Below are 17636 nucleotides of genomic sequence, written 5' to 3'. Positions count from 1 at the left end.
CACACTACGAACAATTTTTCCAGAGATGCCAATCAACCTACCATGCGTCTTTGGACCGGGGGAGGAAACCAGAGTCACAAACAGCTGAAACCAAATTCCTTGTGTGTGTCAACAAACTTGGCCAATAAACCTGATTCTGATTCTGATTCTGATAAATTTATTTAGACTTATTAAATACAGAATGTATAGATTTAGAATATACACATAAGATCACCATGAGTCATCAGAACAGCTTCAGTGCACCTTGACACTGTACTCTGTACATCTCTACAGTACAGTACAGTACAGAATAACACAATTTATTTCAAAAGATATCCTCTTAATTGATGTTTTGATGAAGGTGTTGGAGAGCACTGTCCATGCTCCAATATCTCATGTTAACATTGCTCCAATATCTCATGTTCAGCTGGGTTGAGATCCAATGTGTGAAGGCCATAATATATGATCTACATCATTTTCCTTTCAACAGACTATACAGCAAGCAAGGCCCTTGTACCCTGTGTATGGCAAGACTGTCATCTTAACATAACACATAACATAGGCATAACATAACCACCAGTTTTTTCTTTAATTATTCTCCCATCTGAACATACATATAACTTTAACAAAACAAACACTCTTGTTTGACCTTTTCACCTTTTTCCACACTTCTGTGTTTACATGAAAACACAACTCATACATGCTTGCTGTTGACCTTTTACCACTAGTTTGCAAAGACGCTTGTGAGATTCTCCTAAAACCAACAACCTCATCTTTGATCTTCAGTATAATCAGTATATACAAATGATATTAAAATGCTATCAAACATAAAATCAAATGCACGGTAAGCATATGCAATAATAATAATAATAATAATAATAATAATAATAATAATAATAATAATAATAATAATAATAATAATAATAATAATAATAATACCTGATAAATCTTTCATATTCAAAGATAAAGCAACATATTAACAAGCGATACTAAAATTTTACATATAATAACATTTTCTGAGAAGGATGTGTACTGTTAGCCATATCAGTTGTAAAAACCAATGTTGTTTAAGGCGTTCTTTTAAATAAAAATGTTTATACGCTAACTAATAGATGGTCCTATCTCACTGTGCTCATCTTGTATGATTATTGCATTCTTTTGGTGATCAGATGCAGCATGGCAATGCGTATGAAAAACGTCCATATCTCCATGACCTTTATGCTCTTTATGCCTGTTCTAATGTGTGTGCCTCCATGTTTAAATGAGTGTGTGAGAGAGTGTGTGTGTGTGGATAGTTTTTGCTGGCGTACAGTGAGTGGCTTCTCTTTCCAGGTGTGTGATAGATACAGTACCTCCCACAACTGACCTTGAGTGGAGCAAAGATCACAGGAACAGATTTATAGTAGCATGCAGAGATCAAGAGCACCGTATATATCATGAACACACATTACAATGCAACATTATATACAGTATTTTTTATAGTAGAAAAATATAGGTAATGACAATGGATGGATGTTGGAGATGTTTTGATATATATATGGAATTTTGCCTCATAGCGCCATCTGGGCCTAGTACTGAATAATAAATAAATTCAGTACTGAAATGTTAGCATGCACAGACAGGAACAGTACCTTGGTTACTGAAACCCATTGGTCATTGTGAAAGAAACATAAGCCCTGAATAGAGTTGTGGTATAAAACACTTAAACATTGCACATGGACATTTATAATGCAAGGAGAGAAAAAGACTCTCTGTTAAACGTGTGACGTTTCTACATATATAGCTGATTTACATATAACTATGTATATATATATATACTATATACTGTAATGTTTTAGTGAAACTATTGCACGCGGTGACTCCAAGCACCCGGACCCTCGTTCGCGAATTTGTTACGCAAACACAATTCTGCCTGTGATTGGATCATTTCGGGCCTCCTACTTTGAAGGTGACTTATTAGAACAATCTGTGGGCGTGGCCACGCAGCGTAAAGGATATATGGGGCGGATCTAAAGCCACGAGCCGGGTACGACTGTCCTTTCTGAAAAACTAGCTGAAAGGAGTACAGCTCCGGGGGTTAGGTACCTGAACGAAAGAAACCAAATAAAGTAACACAACTAAGGAACTAAGTTGTTTTTTTTTTAAGAAAAAAACGAAAATGCCCGCGAATAAGGAAGGCGACGGCGGATGGAAGACCTTTCTGTGGAATTCTGAAAAGAGTGAATTTTTAGGACGTACCGGCAGCAGTTGGCGTAAGTGTTCGACATTTTATTTGTTCCGAATTCGTAGAAAATAGCTAGGTGCTGTTCTCAAGACATGGCGTGTGTGACAACGTGTGTGACAGACAACAGGTCACAGCACCTGCTCGAGCTGACTTTCCTCTACATGCTGCGTCGTGACTTTCATTTTCGGCGGAAAAAAATGAGAGAGAGAGAGAGAGAGAGAGAGAGAGAGAGACAGACAGAAAAGTGAGAGACAGAAAAGAGAGAGACAGAGGGACAGGGACAGAGAGATTGACAGGGAGAGAGAAAGAGAGAGAGGGGGACAGGGAGAGAGATAGAGAGAATATACCGCCCTCACGCTGCCATGGCACAACTACACACAAGTCTTTAACACTATACAGTGGTTTATGTAGCTATAGAAAAAGTGATTAGAGTTAAAAACACACACATATATTTATATAAAAACTACTTTTATTCTCTATACAGTTTAGCAAATGAACGTTGAATATTTGAATACAATGTTAAACTCGTGCTGAAAAGTGTCAATGAAAATACAAACGATCAAACGAACACAATTGTGTGTAGTTAGCTTTGTAGGCTAGTCAGTAAATACTGTGTGTCGTGTTTTAGACACCATACAAACGAGTAGATAACTAGTTTGTCTGTTTCTTTCTATATCTTTCTGGTTTTTAAATGAAAAGCTCGATGGGAAGGACATTGATTAGCAGTATGGTGATGATTATACGCGGTTTGTGTTTCCTGTCAGAGCTGTTTTTGTCTTCCTACGGTATAATTACTATGATGTTACCGCACGGAATTTAGCCAGGAAGCCGAAAAGCGTCTTAACGCGTTTATTTCCCCCTCCAAGGTGAATCAAGGTGATTTTTTAAGGCCTGCTGTGTTCACTCGACACTTTATGGCGGACACACTTCAAAAGAAATAACAATAACTTTAGGAAAATACATCATTCATTCTTGTTCCTGTTTCAGTTAGCGGAATGCATCGTTTTAATCTTCACGTGTCAGCTTTCAACTTTATTTTGGCTTTTTTTTTTTTTTTTGGGCGGGAGTTGATAGTTTATCACCTGTGAGCATTCATGTCTGTGTCTATGTGCCGTGAAGTGGAGTGAGACAGTAGGACACATGGCTCATTCTCCATTCAAGGCCTAGTGAGCAGTTATTACGGGTTAAATGGAGGAGGAAACCAGTTGAATGTCCGTTACACAACTTTTATATCGTTTGCTTTCGACGGTTGGTGTTTAAAAAGTAGCGCGCGTGCTGTATTTTGATTTAAATGTTAGTTCGGTGCCGATAAAATGGTCGCATGTGGCGAGTGACTTGTCGCTTATAACATTATGTTGGAGTCAAAGAGTGACGCTAACTAGTAGTATGAGTTTCAGCACCTCGTCTTACACGGATATTTCTTTCACGGCGTGAAAAAATTGTTGAAAAAAAATTAAGACACTCAGATGAGTCGAAAACAGTTTGATATGATAAAACGCTACAGGAGCTGCATCAGTGTCGGTTATGTTACAGAAAAGTCATATCGACGGTTATGCTATGAGCTAATGCTAACCGGCTAAACTGTGTAACTGTGTGTGTGTTTTTTATACAACTCTGACCACAGTGTAAACTTCACCGAATTGTGAAAGGCGATTTAAAGCTTTTGTACGTTAATCTTTCCGGTGTAATGATTTGACTGCGGGGCCTTTAAACTACCGCTCAAATGTCAGTTTATGTTACAAATAAAATAAAAAGTCGATAAAATGCAAGTTTTCTTTCTTTTTAAACTTTACTGGTCTCTGTGTTGTAAGGGGGGGGGGGGTTACACGAACTGAGACATCTAACTATCATCTCTGGATGGACAAACTGACTAAAACATTACACTTTTATCCACACATTCAATCCTGCATGGATACATCAAATGACTGCTTCTTTCACATCATATTCATGCTGTACGATATATTTGGAGTTCAGACTTACACCATTTTAATTTAAGGAGATATCAACCCCATGTCACTCCATGTGAGAAACCAGACAACATCTCTGTGGCCTCTTATGTCTTAGAAAGATTGACATAACGGCAGTCATTGTCATTTTATTGTATTGTCAACAATTGTGTTGAAACAATGAATCTGTAAAGGTGTTTCCTGCAGATCTGTAAACTGTTTATAACAGTGGGTCAGAGAAGCAGAAAGGTCGACCACCATAAAATCCCTGTGTTTGGTGAGCAGCTGAATCAGTCTGCACTGGAGATGGGGGTGGGCTACGAGCAGGGCATTTTTAGACCCTGTAGGGCAATTTTAGACCCTAGAGCTCTCGGTTGATGTAGTTCTTATTACAGAGAGGGAAATATGACAGAGCTCTGAAAATGTGGTGGTTGGTGAGCTGATATTCTCTCTAACTGGCATTCACAACAGAGCGAGAGATTTCTGACTGTTTTCCTACTGTTGTAATTTTTTGGACTTGTGTTGCAATTTTTGCCAACTTTACACAGCTGCTGTGGGAAACAAACTTCCCCACATGGAAAATCAGGAAGTCACTAGTCATGAGAGTCACATGTCACAGTTGATTTTGCTTTGCTTTGCATTTTGTAGAAAATTCTATCATTTACGTAACTATCATAATGAAACCTTGTTTTAAATGTGCCTATAAAATTTATTGATTCAAAATCTCATTATGAGGTTTCCCTATTGTGTGGTTTCAGTGTATATGTTCAAAAAACTAAAAAAGCTACTATCCAGAAAGTGACTACCTTCTGAAATGTATTTTTAACAGTCAGAATGTAACGGTTTTTATTTAGATCTAACAATACAAAATTAATAGTTTGGAAGAAGCTTTATATTCCACACGTGACCCTCACAGATCTGGAGATGCTAAATTCTTCAAGTCATTCTTCAATAACTTTACTTCCTCTTACTAACCTGTAATGGTATTACTGAGAAATGCTACTACTTTTATTTACTCCATCACTAATTTACTCTTTCTTTTTCTGCAGTTAAAATCTTCATCTTTTATGTAATCTTCTATGGCTGCTTGGCTGGAATTTTCATTGGCACCATCCAGGCGATGCTCTTGACCCTTAGCAACTACAAGCCCACGTACCAGGACCGAGTTGCACCCCCAGGTAATTAACACTGCCGCTAGTGTAAAAATTTTAAGTGTTCTGTGCCAAAGACCAACATTAGAGTTTGTTATTTGGGGCCAAATTTAGAATATATAAACTGATATAATGAACTAAACGTAACTATCCAATTAATTCTAACTAGAATTAGAACCAGCACTCCAGAATTTTGTAATAGTGTTATTACAATGCTGACATTTTTACTTAGCCTCTGTCAGCATGTACTATTTTTGTCTTAGGACAAAATGTTATAATCTACTAATGTCTGTTTAGTAGAGCTTTAGTTAGTCAGCCTATTGCAGATCTGAGAAGATCAACAGGTATGAGTTATAATGCAGCTACAAACACAAGGACATAGCTATGATGAGTATTTTAAGTAGCACTGATGATTCAGGCCAGAAGCAACAGTACTACTAAACTACAGGTTTAATGTGTTTCAACTTTGCAGTGAGCCCTTCTAATGTTTCTTTTCACTGTAGCTTTACTGTTCTGAAAGGAGAGAGCCTTTTTCAGCCATTTTGTCTTTTGTGCTACTCTCTAGTCAGCTTGATGGGGCTTTGCATGTCAGCTATACAAGGAATGCTGCTGTTTTTCTTCACAAACTGATGACTAGCATCACATGTCATGATTGCTTATAGAGGGACTGATGGAGGTTCGGCTTTAATCTGTATTCTTTATAGGCGTATCCATCAGTAAAATAATGTTAACTGGTTCAGGGTGCATTAAGCTTTATAGCTAAAGAGATATAAAACAATTAATGAATAATCTGATATTTAGTAGCAAAAGAAAGTAACAGCATAACTGTACAGTATTGAAGTTGTCCTGCTAATCTTGGAGGGCATTCAGGCATTTCTAGACTTCTTATTGTTCTATTGCCAGGCGTTTGCCTAACCAGCCTCCACAGTTTTGGGCCAATGAATGTTTGCAGAGTGTGTGCTGTTGCTTGGCATATATTTAGCTGTATTCAGTGTTAGACAGTGTGCTGGTGCCATTTCCCCCTGAAGAGCAGCAGCCTCTGTGTAGATAGGTTCAGTGAAGAAAAGAACATGAGTAGGTGCCGAGTGGAGTCCAGCAGAGCGCGCTACGATTGGAAGCCGTGATAAGGAAAGGAGGTGGTAGACACACTCACTGGTCTCAAGTCCCACCCTCCTCAGGGGCTAAAAGTTTCCATTGTGTGAGCGAAACACGTGAGGTGTGTGGTGGTGGGGGGGTTTGCTCAGGAACCATGGGGTTGAGTCTGTAAAAGTTCACATGTAGTAAAAGAAAACTATCCCTCAGTTTTTTTTTACATTTTAATTATTTTTGGCATTAAAAATAAGCCAGAGTTTTAGTATGGAAAAAGAAATACATATTCATGTAAAAACCGTTAAAAGGATTCATGACCTTGCAGTAATACAAGGGTTCCTCCCACTCATTCCCCCTCACTGACTGTGCTTGTAACCACGCCCCAATTTGGCCTTGCACTCGAGCTGGGTGGAAAATTACTGCCAGGCTGAGAACAGGAGTTTCATCTGAATAGCTAACCATGACAGTGAATGGATTTGGCTTTAACTGTGCAATAGAGCAGATGAGTCTGTATTCAATTCTTGAGCATAAGGAAATGCAAACCAGGGAAATGTATTCTATTTACATTATAACATGGTCTCATTTCATGAATGCTAGTGTGCTGTTTTAAAAAGTCCATTCTGTCTCCTCTTCTTCACTCCTCAGGCTTATCCCACACCCCTCGCTCTGATAAATCCGAGATCTCATTCAGCATGCAAGATGAGGATACTTATAGAGTATATGTAAAAGAAATGAAAGACCTGCTGGAGGCATATAAAGATGAGAAACAGACGGATGAAAGGAACTTTGAAGACTGTGGTGGTACGCTGGGTTTTCACATCTAATTGGGGCCTACATTACACCAAAAACATTGAATATACACATAATTATAAAATAGTGTGAACATATTGTTACATAGCAGAATATCACAGTATAGGCTCAGATCTCTATCAAAGTCATGGTACCATTAACAGTTGTAAGTGGAATTGTTGAACATTTAGTTACACATTAGCTCTTTACATATGCATCAAATTTTGAAAACTTACCAAATATTTGTGGTGTATACATATGAATAAGATGACACAGGCATACAAAAGATGACACATGCTCACTGCTCAATTATAAAAACTGGAGTATGAATACTTTGGGACATATGTCTTGTTTTGCATGTTTAGAGTCTCCTAGCAAATACATTGAACGTGGGGACTTGGAAAGTGACACAGGCGTAAGGAAGGCCTGCCGCTTCAAGAGGTCCTGGCTGGGAGACTGCTCAGGCCTGGATGACACCAGCTTCGGCTTTAAGGATGGAAAACCCTGCCTTATTGTCAAGCTCAACAGAATTGTCAATTTCAGACCCAGGGTGAGTTCTAGTTCATGAAAATGAAGAAGAATAAAGAATGCTCAGAAAAATACAAGGCAGTACCTGCATGTATTAAGCTGGGTATGTGACTTTATATGTAGCTTATAGGTTGTTATTTTTTATTCTTTAGCCTCCCAAATCCAATTCCTCATTCCCTGCGGCTGCTAGTGGGCCGCTTTCACAACATTTGATTCCTGTTTACTGCTACAACAAGGTATAGTGTGATTATATGTGTGTTTTACTACACAGAATTTGTGTAATACAAATAACACCTGATTATACACACACACGCATGCACGCACACACAATGGAAAACCCACTACACACCTTCTCTGTCCTGCTATTTAAACTTATTCATTGACATATTTGGTGGTTAAACAACAGCCTTTTTTCCTCTCTGCTCTACAGAAAGAAGAAGATGCTGACAAAGTCAAAGGGATTAAGTACTTTGGCCTGGGCCAAGGATACCCACTGCAGTACTATCCTTACTATGGCAAGCTGCTACACCCCAATTACCTCCAGCCTCTTGTGGGCATTCAGTTCACCAACATTACCCATGGTATGGAGCTGCGTATTGAGTGCAAAATATTCGGAGAAAACATTGATTACAGTGAAAAAGACCGTTATCAGGGACGTTTTGAGGTCAAAATCATGGTCAAATCATGACCACAGCTATGAAAATAGCGCTTTTACTCTGCCCATTTCAAAACATAATAATTTAGACAGATGAAAAAAATAAGAGATTTCAATTAAATAAAACAAAACGAAAACCACGACTAGTCTTGAACAAACTTTCATAACATACGGGACCTACACTTAATCTGTATTCTTTACACTAGCTTTCTCTGCATATGTCTAGGGTTAGAATGTAAACATTACAGGAAGAGTAGCAATAGCAAAGTATTTATTCTACTGTAAATGAGAATATTCCTTGAGCCATGGGACATGTTCATTCATTACTGTAAATTATGATTCCACTACTGATGTAGCGAGCAGTGTTTCTGTCCCTGAGTATTTCTGCCTAGTGTGGTCTCGCTCTATATTTTTGGAGTGTGCAGTACAGTAGTCGCATACAATGGTCCTTTCCAAGCCATGTTATAATTTCTGTTGTCTTATGTGAGTCAGTTTAGTGGTCCAAGGTGTGTGTGTGTGTAAAAGAGTGAGAGGGGGCTTTGTGTGTGTGTGTGTGTGTGTGTGTGTGTGTGTGTGTGTGTGTGTGTGTTTGTATTTGTACAATAAAAAAAGAAAATAGTGGCATGGTACGCGCTGATATCCCCAGGTCCGTATGTGAGTAAATGACTGCACTCCATGGAATCTTTTTTCCTTCTATTTTTGACTTATTTTGTTGATTGTGGGGAAACTTTTGCATCACTTCTTCTCTTATTTGATCATCTTGCAGTGTGGGATTTTGGGGTTAATGGCATTTCTGTATAAGGCTTTTACTTTCTTTTGTTTTCAAGTGTAGAACTGTGTGTATCTAGTCTGGAGAATGGGCTCCACTCTAGAATGGAGGACTGTTCCTCCCTATGGTCACCGTGGCAACTCAGTGCTTTAATTTAATTTTTTTTTTCCTTTTTTTTTGCTGGAGACATCACAATGTGGTGTAACTTTCTAATGAATGTTTTAGCCATTTACATGGTGGAAGAATTTTATATTTATGCAGTTGTACAATTTTTTTTTCTGCAGGAAAAAGTGTATAGTATGAATCCAGATACCAAAGTCACTGGTCAGAGTTACTTATCAGATTCAATGCAGTACCCCATGTAATATGATGTTTTGTCAATGTTAAAAGTGCTTAAACGTCAATGTTGAAAATAAGAACACCTGTCAGGAGTTACATCTGCTCTTGTCATTTTATTTAATACAGGTAAGGCCTAAACAAATAAATGTACAACCAACCAGACTGTTGTCCCTTTTTTTTATTCAAACCATAATCAATCACAGGCAATTAAATATACAATCAACAATCAGCCGTCTAGAATCTTGAAGAAATATTGGACCTGAAGGAAAAAAGAAACATCAAAAATATATATATATATATATATATGATAATTATTGCAGTAATTATTTTTCACAGCACTTTTACTATTGTGTCAGCAGAACAGATAAGCAGCTTGGTTTATAAAATACACTTTGAAAGTCTGTAGTATCTTATTGTATGTGTGTGTGTGTGCACATATGCATGAGCATGTACAAGAGTGATTCACATTAAGAGACTGCTCTGAGTATAGATGTGTGTGCGTGTGTGCACGGCCTCTCTAAGAATGTGCTGGCTGAGTTGCCCAGCAGGCGAATGTTTAACAAGGAGCCGTTTGTTAAAGAGGCTGCACAGATCTGGAGCTTGTGTGAAACAATGATGCTGAATGGGCCAAAGTTACTGCCTGAGAAGCACAAAGCCCATCCTCCACTTAATCCTGCCCTTTTCCTGCTCCTCTTTCCCAGAGACATTATGCACGCTGTGGGTTTGATGCAGCCTACAGTGGACCATCATGAGACCTGTGACTGCGTCTCACGTGATGCGAGATGTAGAATTATTTGTGAAGGCGAGTAAACGTTTGTCAGCAGGTCAGGTTCACACTGCCTCAGTTCATGACTGAAACAAAAGTGAATGACATCAGAGAAGACTTACTTCAAGTAGCCCATCCTCTGGAAGGTCGGTACAGTGGACAGCGTTCTGCACTTTGTTCTTGCCGTAAAGAGCTCGTAAAGTTGTGGGCCGCAAATGACGAGCTATTTCCTGTAATAGAGCACATGAAAACATGGCAGCTCATTGATACTGTGCAGTTCAAATGATGGAATATACCTATGGTTGAACTTAAAATTCATCTGTCTCCTTTAAATGACAATTGGCCTGAAGAGCACTCAGGTGAGGATGCGTGCAGGGTGGTGATGATGATTCGCACCCTACAGTGCTGAGGATTCAGATTACTTACCTTTATATCTAAAGCATCAGATTACTCATGTTTGTTCGTAAAACAACAATATTTGTTACTTCCTCTACATCTCATAACTCTGCTCAATCAAAATGCCATGGAGATGACAAGGATAACACCATTCAGGTTGCCGCACATGTTGCGTAATAAGTGTGACAAGTTCGCAGGTTCAAGTACTTGGGCTGTAAAAAAAAAAAAGGTTATGAATAATAAATGAGAAGAGGAGATAAACTCTGGGCCATCCAATAGGTTCCAGATAAGCGCTAGATTATTTAATCCTAGTATGTTTTAGAAGCAGCAGACTGACACAAAGCAGGAAGTTCAGCATTCAGGGCATGTTGTAATGCAGCAAATGAGGAAAAAAAACACATTCTTCACGAACGAGGAAGAAATGGATCCTGCTTTTTCCATTTTTAAGAACAATATTATAACTGAGTATCACTCAATGCCTGATACAGAGTTATTTACAATGTCTGTCTGTGAGCACAAGCCATTTGCCATTTCCTTTTATAGTGATGTGAAGATTAATGATAAGACTTTATAAGCCACTTGGATATATAAAAAAAGAAGAAACTTTTAAACATCATCTTCACAGTACATCATTTTTAATTGCACTATAAAATGGGAATTTGTCAAATCTGATCTCACACTAAATCACAGTTAAATGTTAATAACAGTCTATGGGTGCATCCATAAGAACAAGAAGACTTTCCCAGAACCCACTGGATGTTTCAGAGGTACATTCCTAGCACTAACTACACGCTTTTCTTGTTACTGTAGTATCTGAATAACATGTGAGGAACAAAACAAGACTCATTTATCTCATTTAAGTAGCTCAAGTAGCTTGGCACTTGTGGGATTTGATCTCATGACCTTTCGTTCAGTAGCCACCTTAACCACTGAGCTATTACTCCCCTACAAGCAGTCCTGCCTCACTTTCTTCATCCCCGGTCCTTAATATTTTAATGGGGCAGAAAACTTAAATGAACAGCTTTACCTAATACTATTACAAAGCACTGAGCCTTGAGACCCCTTCCAAAAATGCTACAAATATCAAATGTTAAAAATACATTTAAAAACCCTGCTTGAACATCTATCATACAAATCCCTTGATCCTATGGAAACGACATAATATTAATATCATTTCTATTATCAGAGCTGTTGTTAAAAAAAAGAAAAGAAAATTAACACCTTCTGACCAATCAGAATTGAGAATTCAACAGAGTGAGGTATAATCAGTAACTTAAATAATAAGTTGTGAAGACGATTAATAACTGAATACGTTGGCTGAATATGCTTTTTTTTTTCAGGAAATGTCTGCATATAGGGAACATCACTGAAAATATTTTTATAGCAAATCAGGCCTAGCTTAATGTATCCCTCCTCCAGACCCCAGTGGAAGGCAGTAGTTTGTGTCCAGACACTTCATTCTTTTGTACACAGAGCTGCCATCTCAGTGCCCTTTCTGTACAATGCTGGACTTAAAACCGGGTCTTGACTTTAATTCTTGCTCACATGTGTTCTGCATTGAAAGGCCCTCAAGTACACAGGGCATAGGCTCTACCGCCTTGCTCTAATCTCTGCTGTGAGGAAACATGATCTACCTCCCCTAGTGATGCTCACAGGAGAGGCCTCATCCAAATGGTAATAAGCCTCAAAGAAATTGTACAGCAACAAACTTTCTGAAGCCACCTGTCACGGTCCACACTGGAGCCATGCTGAAATTTCTCAGGAGCAAATAAGGCTTGTAATCCAACCCTCAAAGCCAACATACTATTATAAGTTTAGGAAGGTTTTAGTGGTAATAACGACCACACATACACTAAAAGAAAGTTATTATTGCAAATTACTGTTTATGGAAAATAGGTTTGGAGATACATATCATTAGATATCTGCACATTAGTGTGTTATGGAGTGAAGCCTACTAGTCCCTTCATTACATTCCTCTGCTCAGTGTACCAGGCAAATATTTCAAGGCCACACCAGTGTAATGATATCCTTCCTGTCCAGAGGGTTTCATCTAAGTGTTTCACAAGGTATAGTCTGGAACACTATGGCAGAAACAAATATTATAGTATTTAACAAATACAAAATAGCAATCACTGGCAAATTTATGCGGTAAGAGACAAATGCAAAGTGGATGCATGATTTTATTGGAAAAGAGTCAGCTTTGGGGTAAAATAAAATACCACAAATTTGAAAAGTGTGCGTGTGTTGATATGAGATGGTTTAATGCAACAACTTGTGTGTTCAATAATACAGCCACACTGCATCCTCCATTTCATCCCACACACTGAAAATGTCAATACAGAGTACACATGACGTCATAGGGCTGCACAGCTCAGGGACAAATACGCTTTAACATCAACAGTTCCCACACTGCCACTGACACAATATCGGTCATTGTCTACTTGATGCTGTGCTCATTAAAAGCAAAAAACAGAGGAAAAGAAACTGAAGGGCAGACAGATAACTGTACTACCAGGTCTTCAGAGACGGTTCAGTGTTGTGCTGTCAGTCGGTTTCTATTATCAGATGAACCAACGGCTGTGGTGCTTTAATTGTGATAAAAAATAAAAAAAATAAAAAAAAACAATTAAAAGACCTCAGGCTATGGAGAAGTGGGGGAGCTATTTTCAGCAGGCAGTAAACGATCTACACAAACAGTGCTTTATACTGCAAAAACAAAAGGACAAAAAAACTTTTTTTTTACGTTGACCAAACCATGCTCTGGACTCAAGGGTTGTGTGAAATGGAAAATAACCTGGAGGGGGTGATGAGTAATTTATATCTTGGCTGATAATCAGTAATAACACCTCAATCATATATCTTCTTCTGGCACATTTACAACTGTTCCTGACTTTTAAAAATATATTAATGGGCCTGATTGTGATTCGTGGTGTTTTTGTGGTATTTTGATGAATGAGAGCAAGATTTCACCATAACAAACGATTCAATTTCAAGTTTGGTTAATAGCAACTTACAATGAAGTCAATTATGTTGGGGAGAACAACGGAAGGAACACTATTTCTATTTCATTATTTTTTTATGAGAATTATGAAGAAAAGAAGGGGGGCACGTTGGCTTATTGGTTAGCACATTTGCCTCACACCTCCAGGGTTGGGGGTTCGATTCCCATCTCCACATTGTGTGTATGGAGTTTGCATGTTCTCCCCGTGCTTCGGGTCTTTCCTCTGGGTACTCTGGTTTCCTCCCCCGGTCCAAAGACATGCATGGTAGGTCGATTGGCATCGCTGGAAAATTGTTCGTAGTGTGTGATTGTGTGAGTGAATGAGAGTCTGTGTGTGCCCTGTGATGGGTTGGCACTCCATCCAGGGTGTATCCTGCCTTGATGCCCGATGACGCCTGAGATTCTGATAAGTGGTAGAAAATGAATGAATGAAGAAAATAGTTATATTTCTGTAACTGTTTGAGTAAGAAATTTGAATATTGTGTGTAATGCTTGAAATGTTTGGTTTACTTTACTTTAAACTGACTTTTCATTAGAAATGTTTAATTACCAGGTCATGGTTATGGCCTACATGTTGTTGAGTTTATTATTAATAATCAGTAATCACATCCATCTGCTGCTAAACGGTATATTTATTATACAGAAGTAAGAAGGCCTGTGATTTGTTTACGCATCCAGGTGAAACGACTTTCATTTGACTTCACAGGGTTTAGACATACCCTTGAGTTTTGGTCCTAAAATTAATGCCATAAGGTAATTTTCACTCCTCGGCTTCGTTACCTGATTTACGTAGAGGTTGGATCTGGCTGGGACAACCCTCATATCCTTAATGCTCAAAACAAGTTTCTTCAGACACAAACTGAACAAAACATATATTCTAAGGACACACATTCACCAGTGCTATTTTATATGCAACATTCTTCATACACCCATAAGTGCAGAGTCTTAAACCACAGCCCTACGGTTCCACAGAGGCATGTTGTACTCTGAGTTTTGGTGAAAAAGGCCATTATAGTCTGCTCTCTTTGCCAGACAAAGCTTCCTGTGTGCTGCTCTTCTGTAAAATAAATGGCTGCTTAGGTGATGCTGCATTACTTCATAACCTGCTGAGATCACTGTCTGGCTTCACACTCCCTCCATGTTCAAAGTCCGTCACTTCATGTCTGTTAACACCAATCTTTCTTGCTGACCAATAAAATATCACTAGGCTTGCTTATTGTCTGTGGAACAACTGAGCTTTGGTATAATTTACAAGTATAGCTAAGTAAAAACTTCACTCTGGACATTTTGTTCTTTTAAAAGAAAGAACAAGACTAAGACATACGCTTTAAAGACATGTTTTCAATAACATAGATATACCTGGTAGGAATTAGAGAAAATGCAGAACATGCTGAAGAACTCATAATGGTGCAGAGAAATCACTACAAACAGCATAAAGAAAAACAGCAGGTTGCTTTTACAAGAGAACAGATTTAGCACATAACATAGGTCTGTATTTAGAAACAAACCACATTAACTCTACGTTAGGAAACAGACAAGATGCATGAGAACAACGCTGCTAAAGTTCACCCATCACATAGCTCAGTCGCTGTGCTGATTTACCAGGGCCTAAATTAAGCCTTATTAAATAAATCTCCTCAGAGACTACTGCTATGGTAACTGCAGGTTCCCCTGCACTCTACCTTGATGGTCAAAAAGAATTTGGGGATATTAAATGCAACACCAAAGCACAAAGTACTATGTTGATTTCAATTCAGTCATGATGTCAGTTCTCTCTGATTTGCCACTGTTCGTAATTAGCACTCTGACAAAGTAGCCAGCTGAGTTTCCATGGGTTTCAATATGTTGTGATAAGAAATGACATCATGGTTTATACTTATACTAAATCATATGAAATGAAATAATTGTGATAGGAAAATTTTGATATTCCTCTGCTCAGTGTACCAGGCAAATATTTCAAGGCCACACCAGTGTAATGATATCCTTCCTGTCCAGAGGGTTTCATCCCTCTGGACAGGAGGGATGATTGATTGATTTGACAATCAATCAATACGCTATGACAAATCAAATTCAAAAACCCAATAGCACTGTGGAATGAGGGTGTTTTAATCTATTTAAATCTTAGGTGTAATGAAAAAGAATATGGTATACCTTTATATTATATATTGATTTATTTTTGTTGGTATGAACTGTGACATAAATGTGATAAATGTGCTTACTGAACTTAATTGAAATGAACACATTAAACTAGAGATCAGATTTGTTAGGATATAACTATAACAGAGAACCTCATTATACAGTTCAGTCCCACAGGTTAAATACTACTGATAGAATGTGCTGTATACTATTCAGTTACTGCATTTTCACACCTGGAACCGGAGTCCTGTCCGTTAACTGAGAAGTGACCAGCTGAACTTTGCCAGCTAATACGATCTGTCAACACAGTACAATATTCATGATCTCCGGCACCACATGAGACAAGTACAGCTGACAAGAGCTTAATCTAAGCATTCGCTTATTCACACTCAAAACATTTGCTTTACGCTCAGTCTAACACAAGTGGCCGAATGTTGCGAATAAGCATACTTGTTCGTGCATTTCAATCCTCATGAATACAATCACAGCAGGTATAGTGTATGTCTGCAGAGACATAGATGTTGAGGAGCCCTGTTCATGGCAACAAGAGACCTCTTTTGTGTTTAAAAGGTCAAATTAGGAAGCTTTTAACATTTGTTCTTGCAGCTAATAAAATGGTACATTCACAGGGAGGTGTATCCCTGGATGCACCATTTTTCTACTCATACAGAATCAGATCGATGCAGTAGGTTTATATGACCACTGAACCTGTATCAAAACTTGTAAAAACTATTTGTTGTCTTTATTTATTTTTTTCATAAGAAGTTTTGCTAAATTCAGAACAGTTATACATCAAATTCTACATGAAACTATATTTCTTTCCAATGCCTAAACTCTTTTGCTGTAAACAATGTGAAAAAATATAAGATAGATTAAAATACAGTATTCTGAAATTTGTATCTCAGTGTCTAAAGCATATCATTAAAAAGAATCTGTGGGTACATGTGTGTAACAGTTTTGTCAACAGCAAAACACCGATGGGCAGACACTCAAATGCTCACATGTCAAAACACAAGCTGAAATATATATAATAGGCTTTGCAGTAAAAGGACACATAGCAGTACCTGAAAAGATTCAACTAATGATCAAAAAACAATTAATGATCAGAGACAATTATTATTAGTATTACTGTGATTGTGACTATTTTATTGCTCAGGTTCTAACTCATCTGAAATTTTGTTATCATTTAGTTTTCCCCAATTTGGTCACCTGCCAGTTTCCACCAAGTCAAATCAAGTCAAGTCAAGAAGCTTTTATTGTCATTTCAACCATATATAGCTGTTGCAGTACACAGTGAAATGAGACAACGTTTCTCCAGGACCATGGTGCTACAGTACATAAGACAAAGACAGGGCTAAGGACTTAGTAAGTTAGTCCTAGCGACATAAAGTGCATCTGTGCAACCTGGTGCAAACAGTACAGGACAAGACAGACAAGACAGTGCAGGACAAAAGACAATGCAAACAAAAAATGACAAGACAATACAAAAAAGAAAAGACAAAAAAGACAATACACAAAAGACAATAAACAGAAACAGTGCCGACCAGTTTAAATACTGTATGTTCAACAAAATTTGATATACAGTATGTTCACCACCAGCTACTGATTTGAAAAGTGAACTTTTCATTGAAGATACATAAAACCAGCCAACACTGCATCACATGGCAGTGTAAGACAGCCAAAAGCCAATGTGCTATCTTTCCTCTTTTGCATATGTGAGCTAAAAAAATGCCCATGACCGGCTAGTGTCACTGGGATTGAAAGTGCTATTCTCTCCTATCCAGAGAACATGGCCAATTTTGCTCCCTACAGTTGTTGTTATTGTCTTCGACTACTAGGTTGCATACTGTACGTAAAATCTCTCCATC

General features: G+C 38.1%; 2 protein-coding genes across 3 annotated transcripts in view; one reads left to right on the top strand and one right to left on the bottom strand.

The window, feature by feature from the left end:
- The first annotated feature begins 1994 nt into the window (after positions 1-1994).
- On the top strand, positions 1995-9629 carry atp1b1a (ATPase Na+/K+ transporting subunit beta 1a). The gene is made up of 6 exons (XM_027146942.2): positions 1995-2231; positions 5199-5327; positions 7035-7190; positions 7544-7728; positions 7859-7942; positions 8137-9629. The coding sequence occupies exons 1-6, from the start codon at positions 2138-2140 to the stop codon at positions 8392-8394; spliced, it is 906 nt and encodes a 301-aa protein (XP_027002743.1). The 5' UTR covers positions 1995-2137; the 3' UTR covers positions 8395-9629.
- The window catches only part of nme7 (NME/NM23 family member 7), a 35630-nt gene continuing 27174 nt past the window's right edge, over positions 9181-17636 (bottom strand). For both annotated transcript variants that reach the window (XM_027146937.2, XM_047813782.1), the window contains exons 11-12: positions 10358-10465; positions 9181-9728 (exon numbers count right to left, since the gene is read on the bottom strand). In XM_027146937.2, coding sequence (XP_027002738.1) covers positions 9696-9728; positions 10358-10465 — 141 coding nt within the window. In that variant the 3' untranslated portion in view covers positions 9181-9695. The remainder of the gene's footprint in view (positions 9729-10357; positions 10466-17636) is intronic.

The sequence above is a fragment of the Tachysurus fulvidraco genome, chromosome 5 (assembly GCF_022655615.1).
Source record: "Tachysurus fulvidraco isolate hzauxx_2018 chromosome 5, HZAU_PFXX_2.0, whole genome shotgun sequence".
Taxonomy (NCBI): Eukaryota; Metazoa; Chordata; class Actinopteri; order Siluriformes; family Bagridae; genus Tachysurus; species Tachysurus fulvidraco.
Note: the sequence above shows the minus strand (reverse complement) of the source record. Positions and strands in the feature narration are given on the sequence as shown.

Excerpts from the sequence above, each read along its gene's own strand:
- atp1b1a (XM_027146942.2), top strand. The coding sequence starts at position 2,138 with ATGCCCGCGAATAAGGAAGGCGACGGCGGATGGAAGACCTTTCTGTGG. Across the intron at positions 7,191-7,543 it reads GAACTTTGAAGACTGTGGTG|AGTCTCCTAGCAAATACATT; the intron begins GTACGCTGGGTT and ends TTGCATGTTTAG. Across the intron at positions 7,729-7,858 it reads TTGTCAATTTCAGACCCAGG|CCTCCCAAATCCAATTCCTC; the intron begins GTGAGTTCTAGT and ends TTTATTCTTTAG.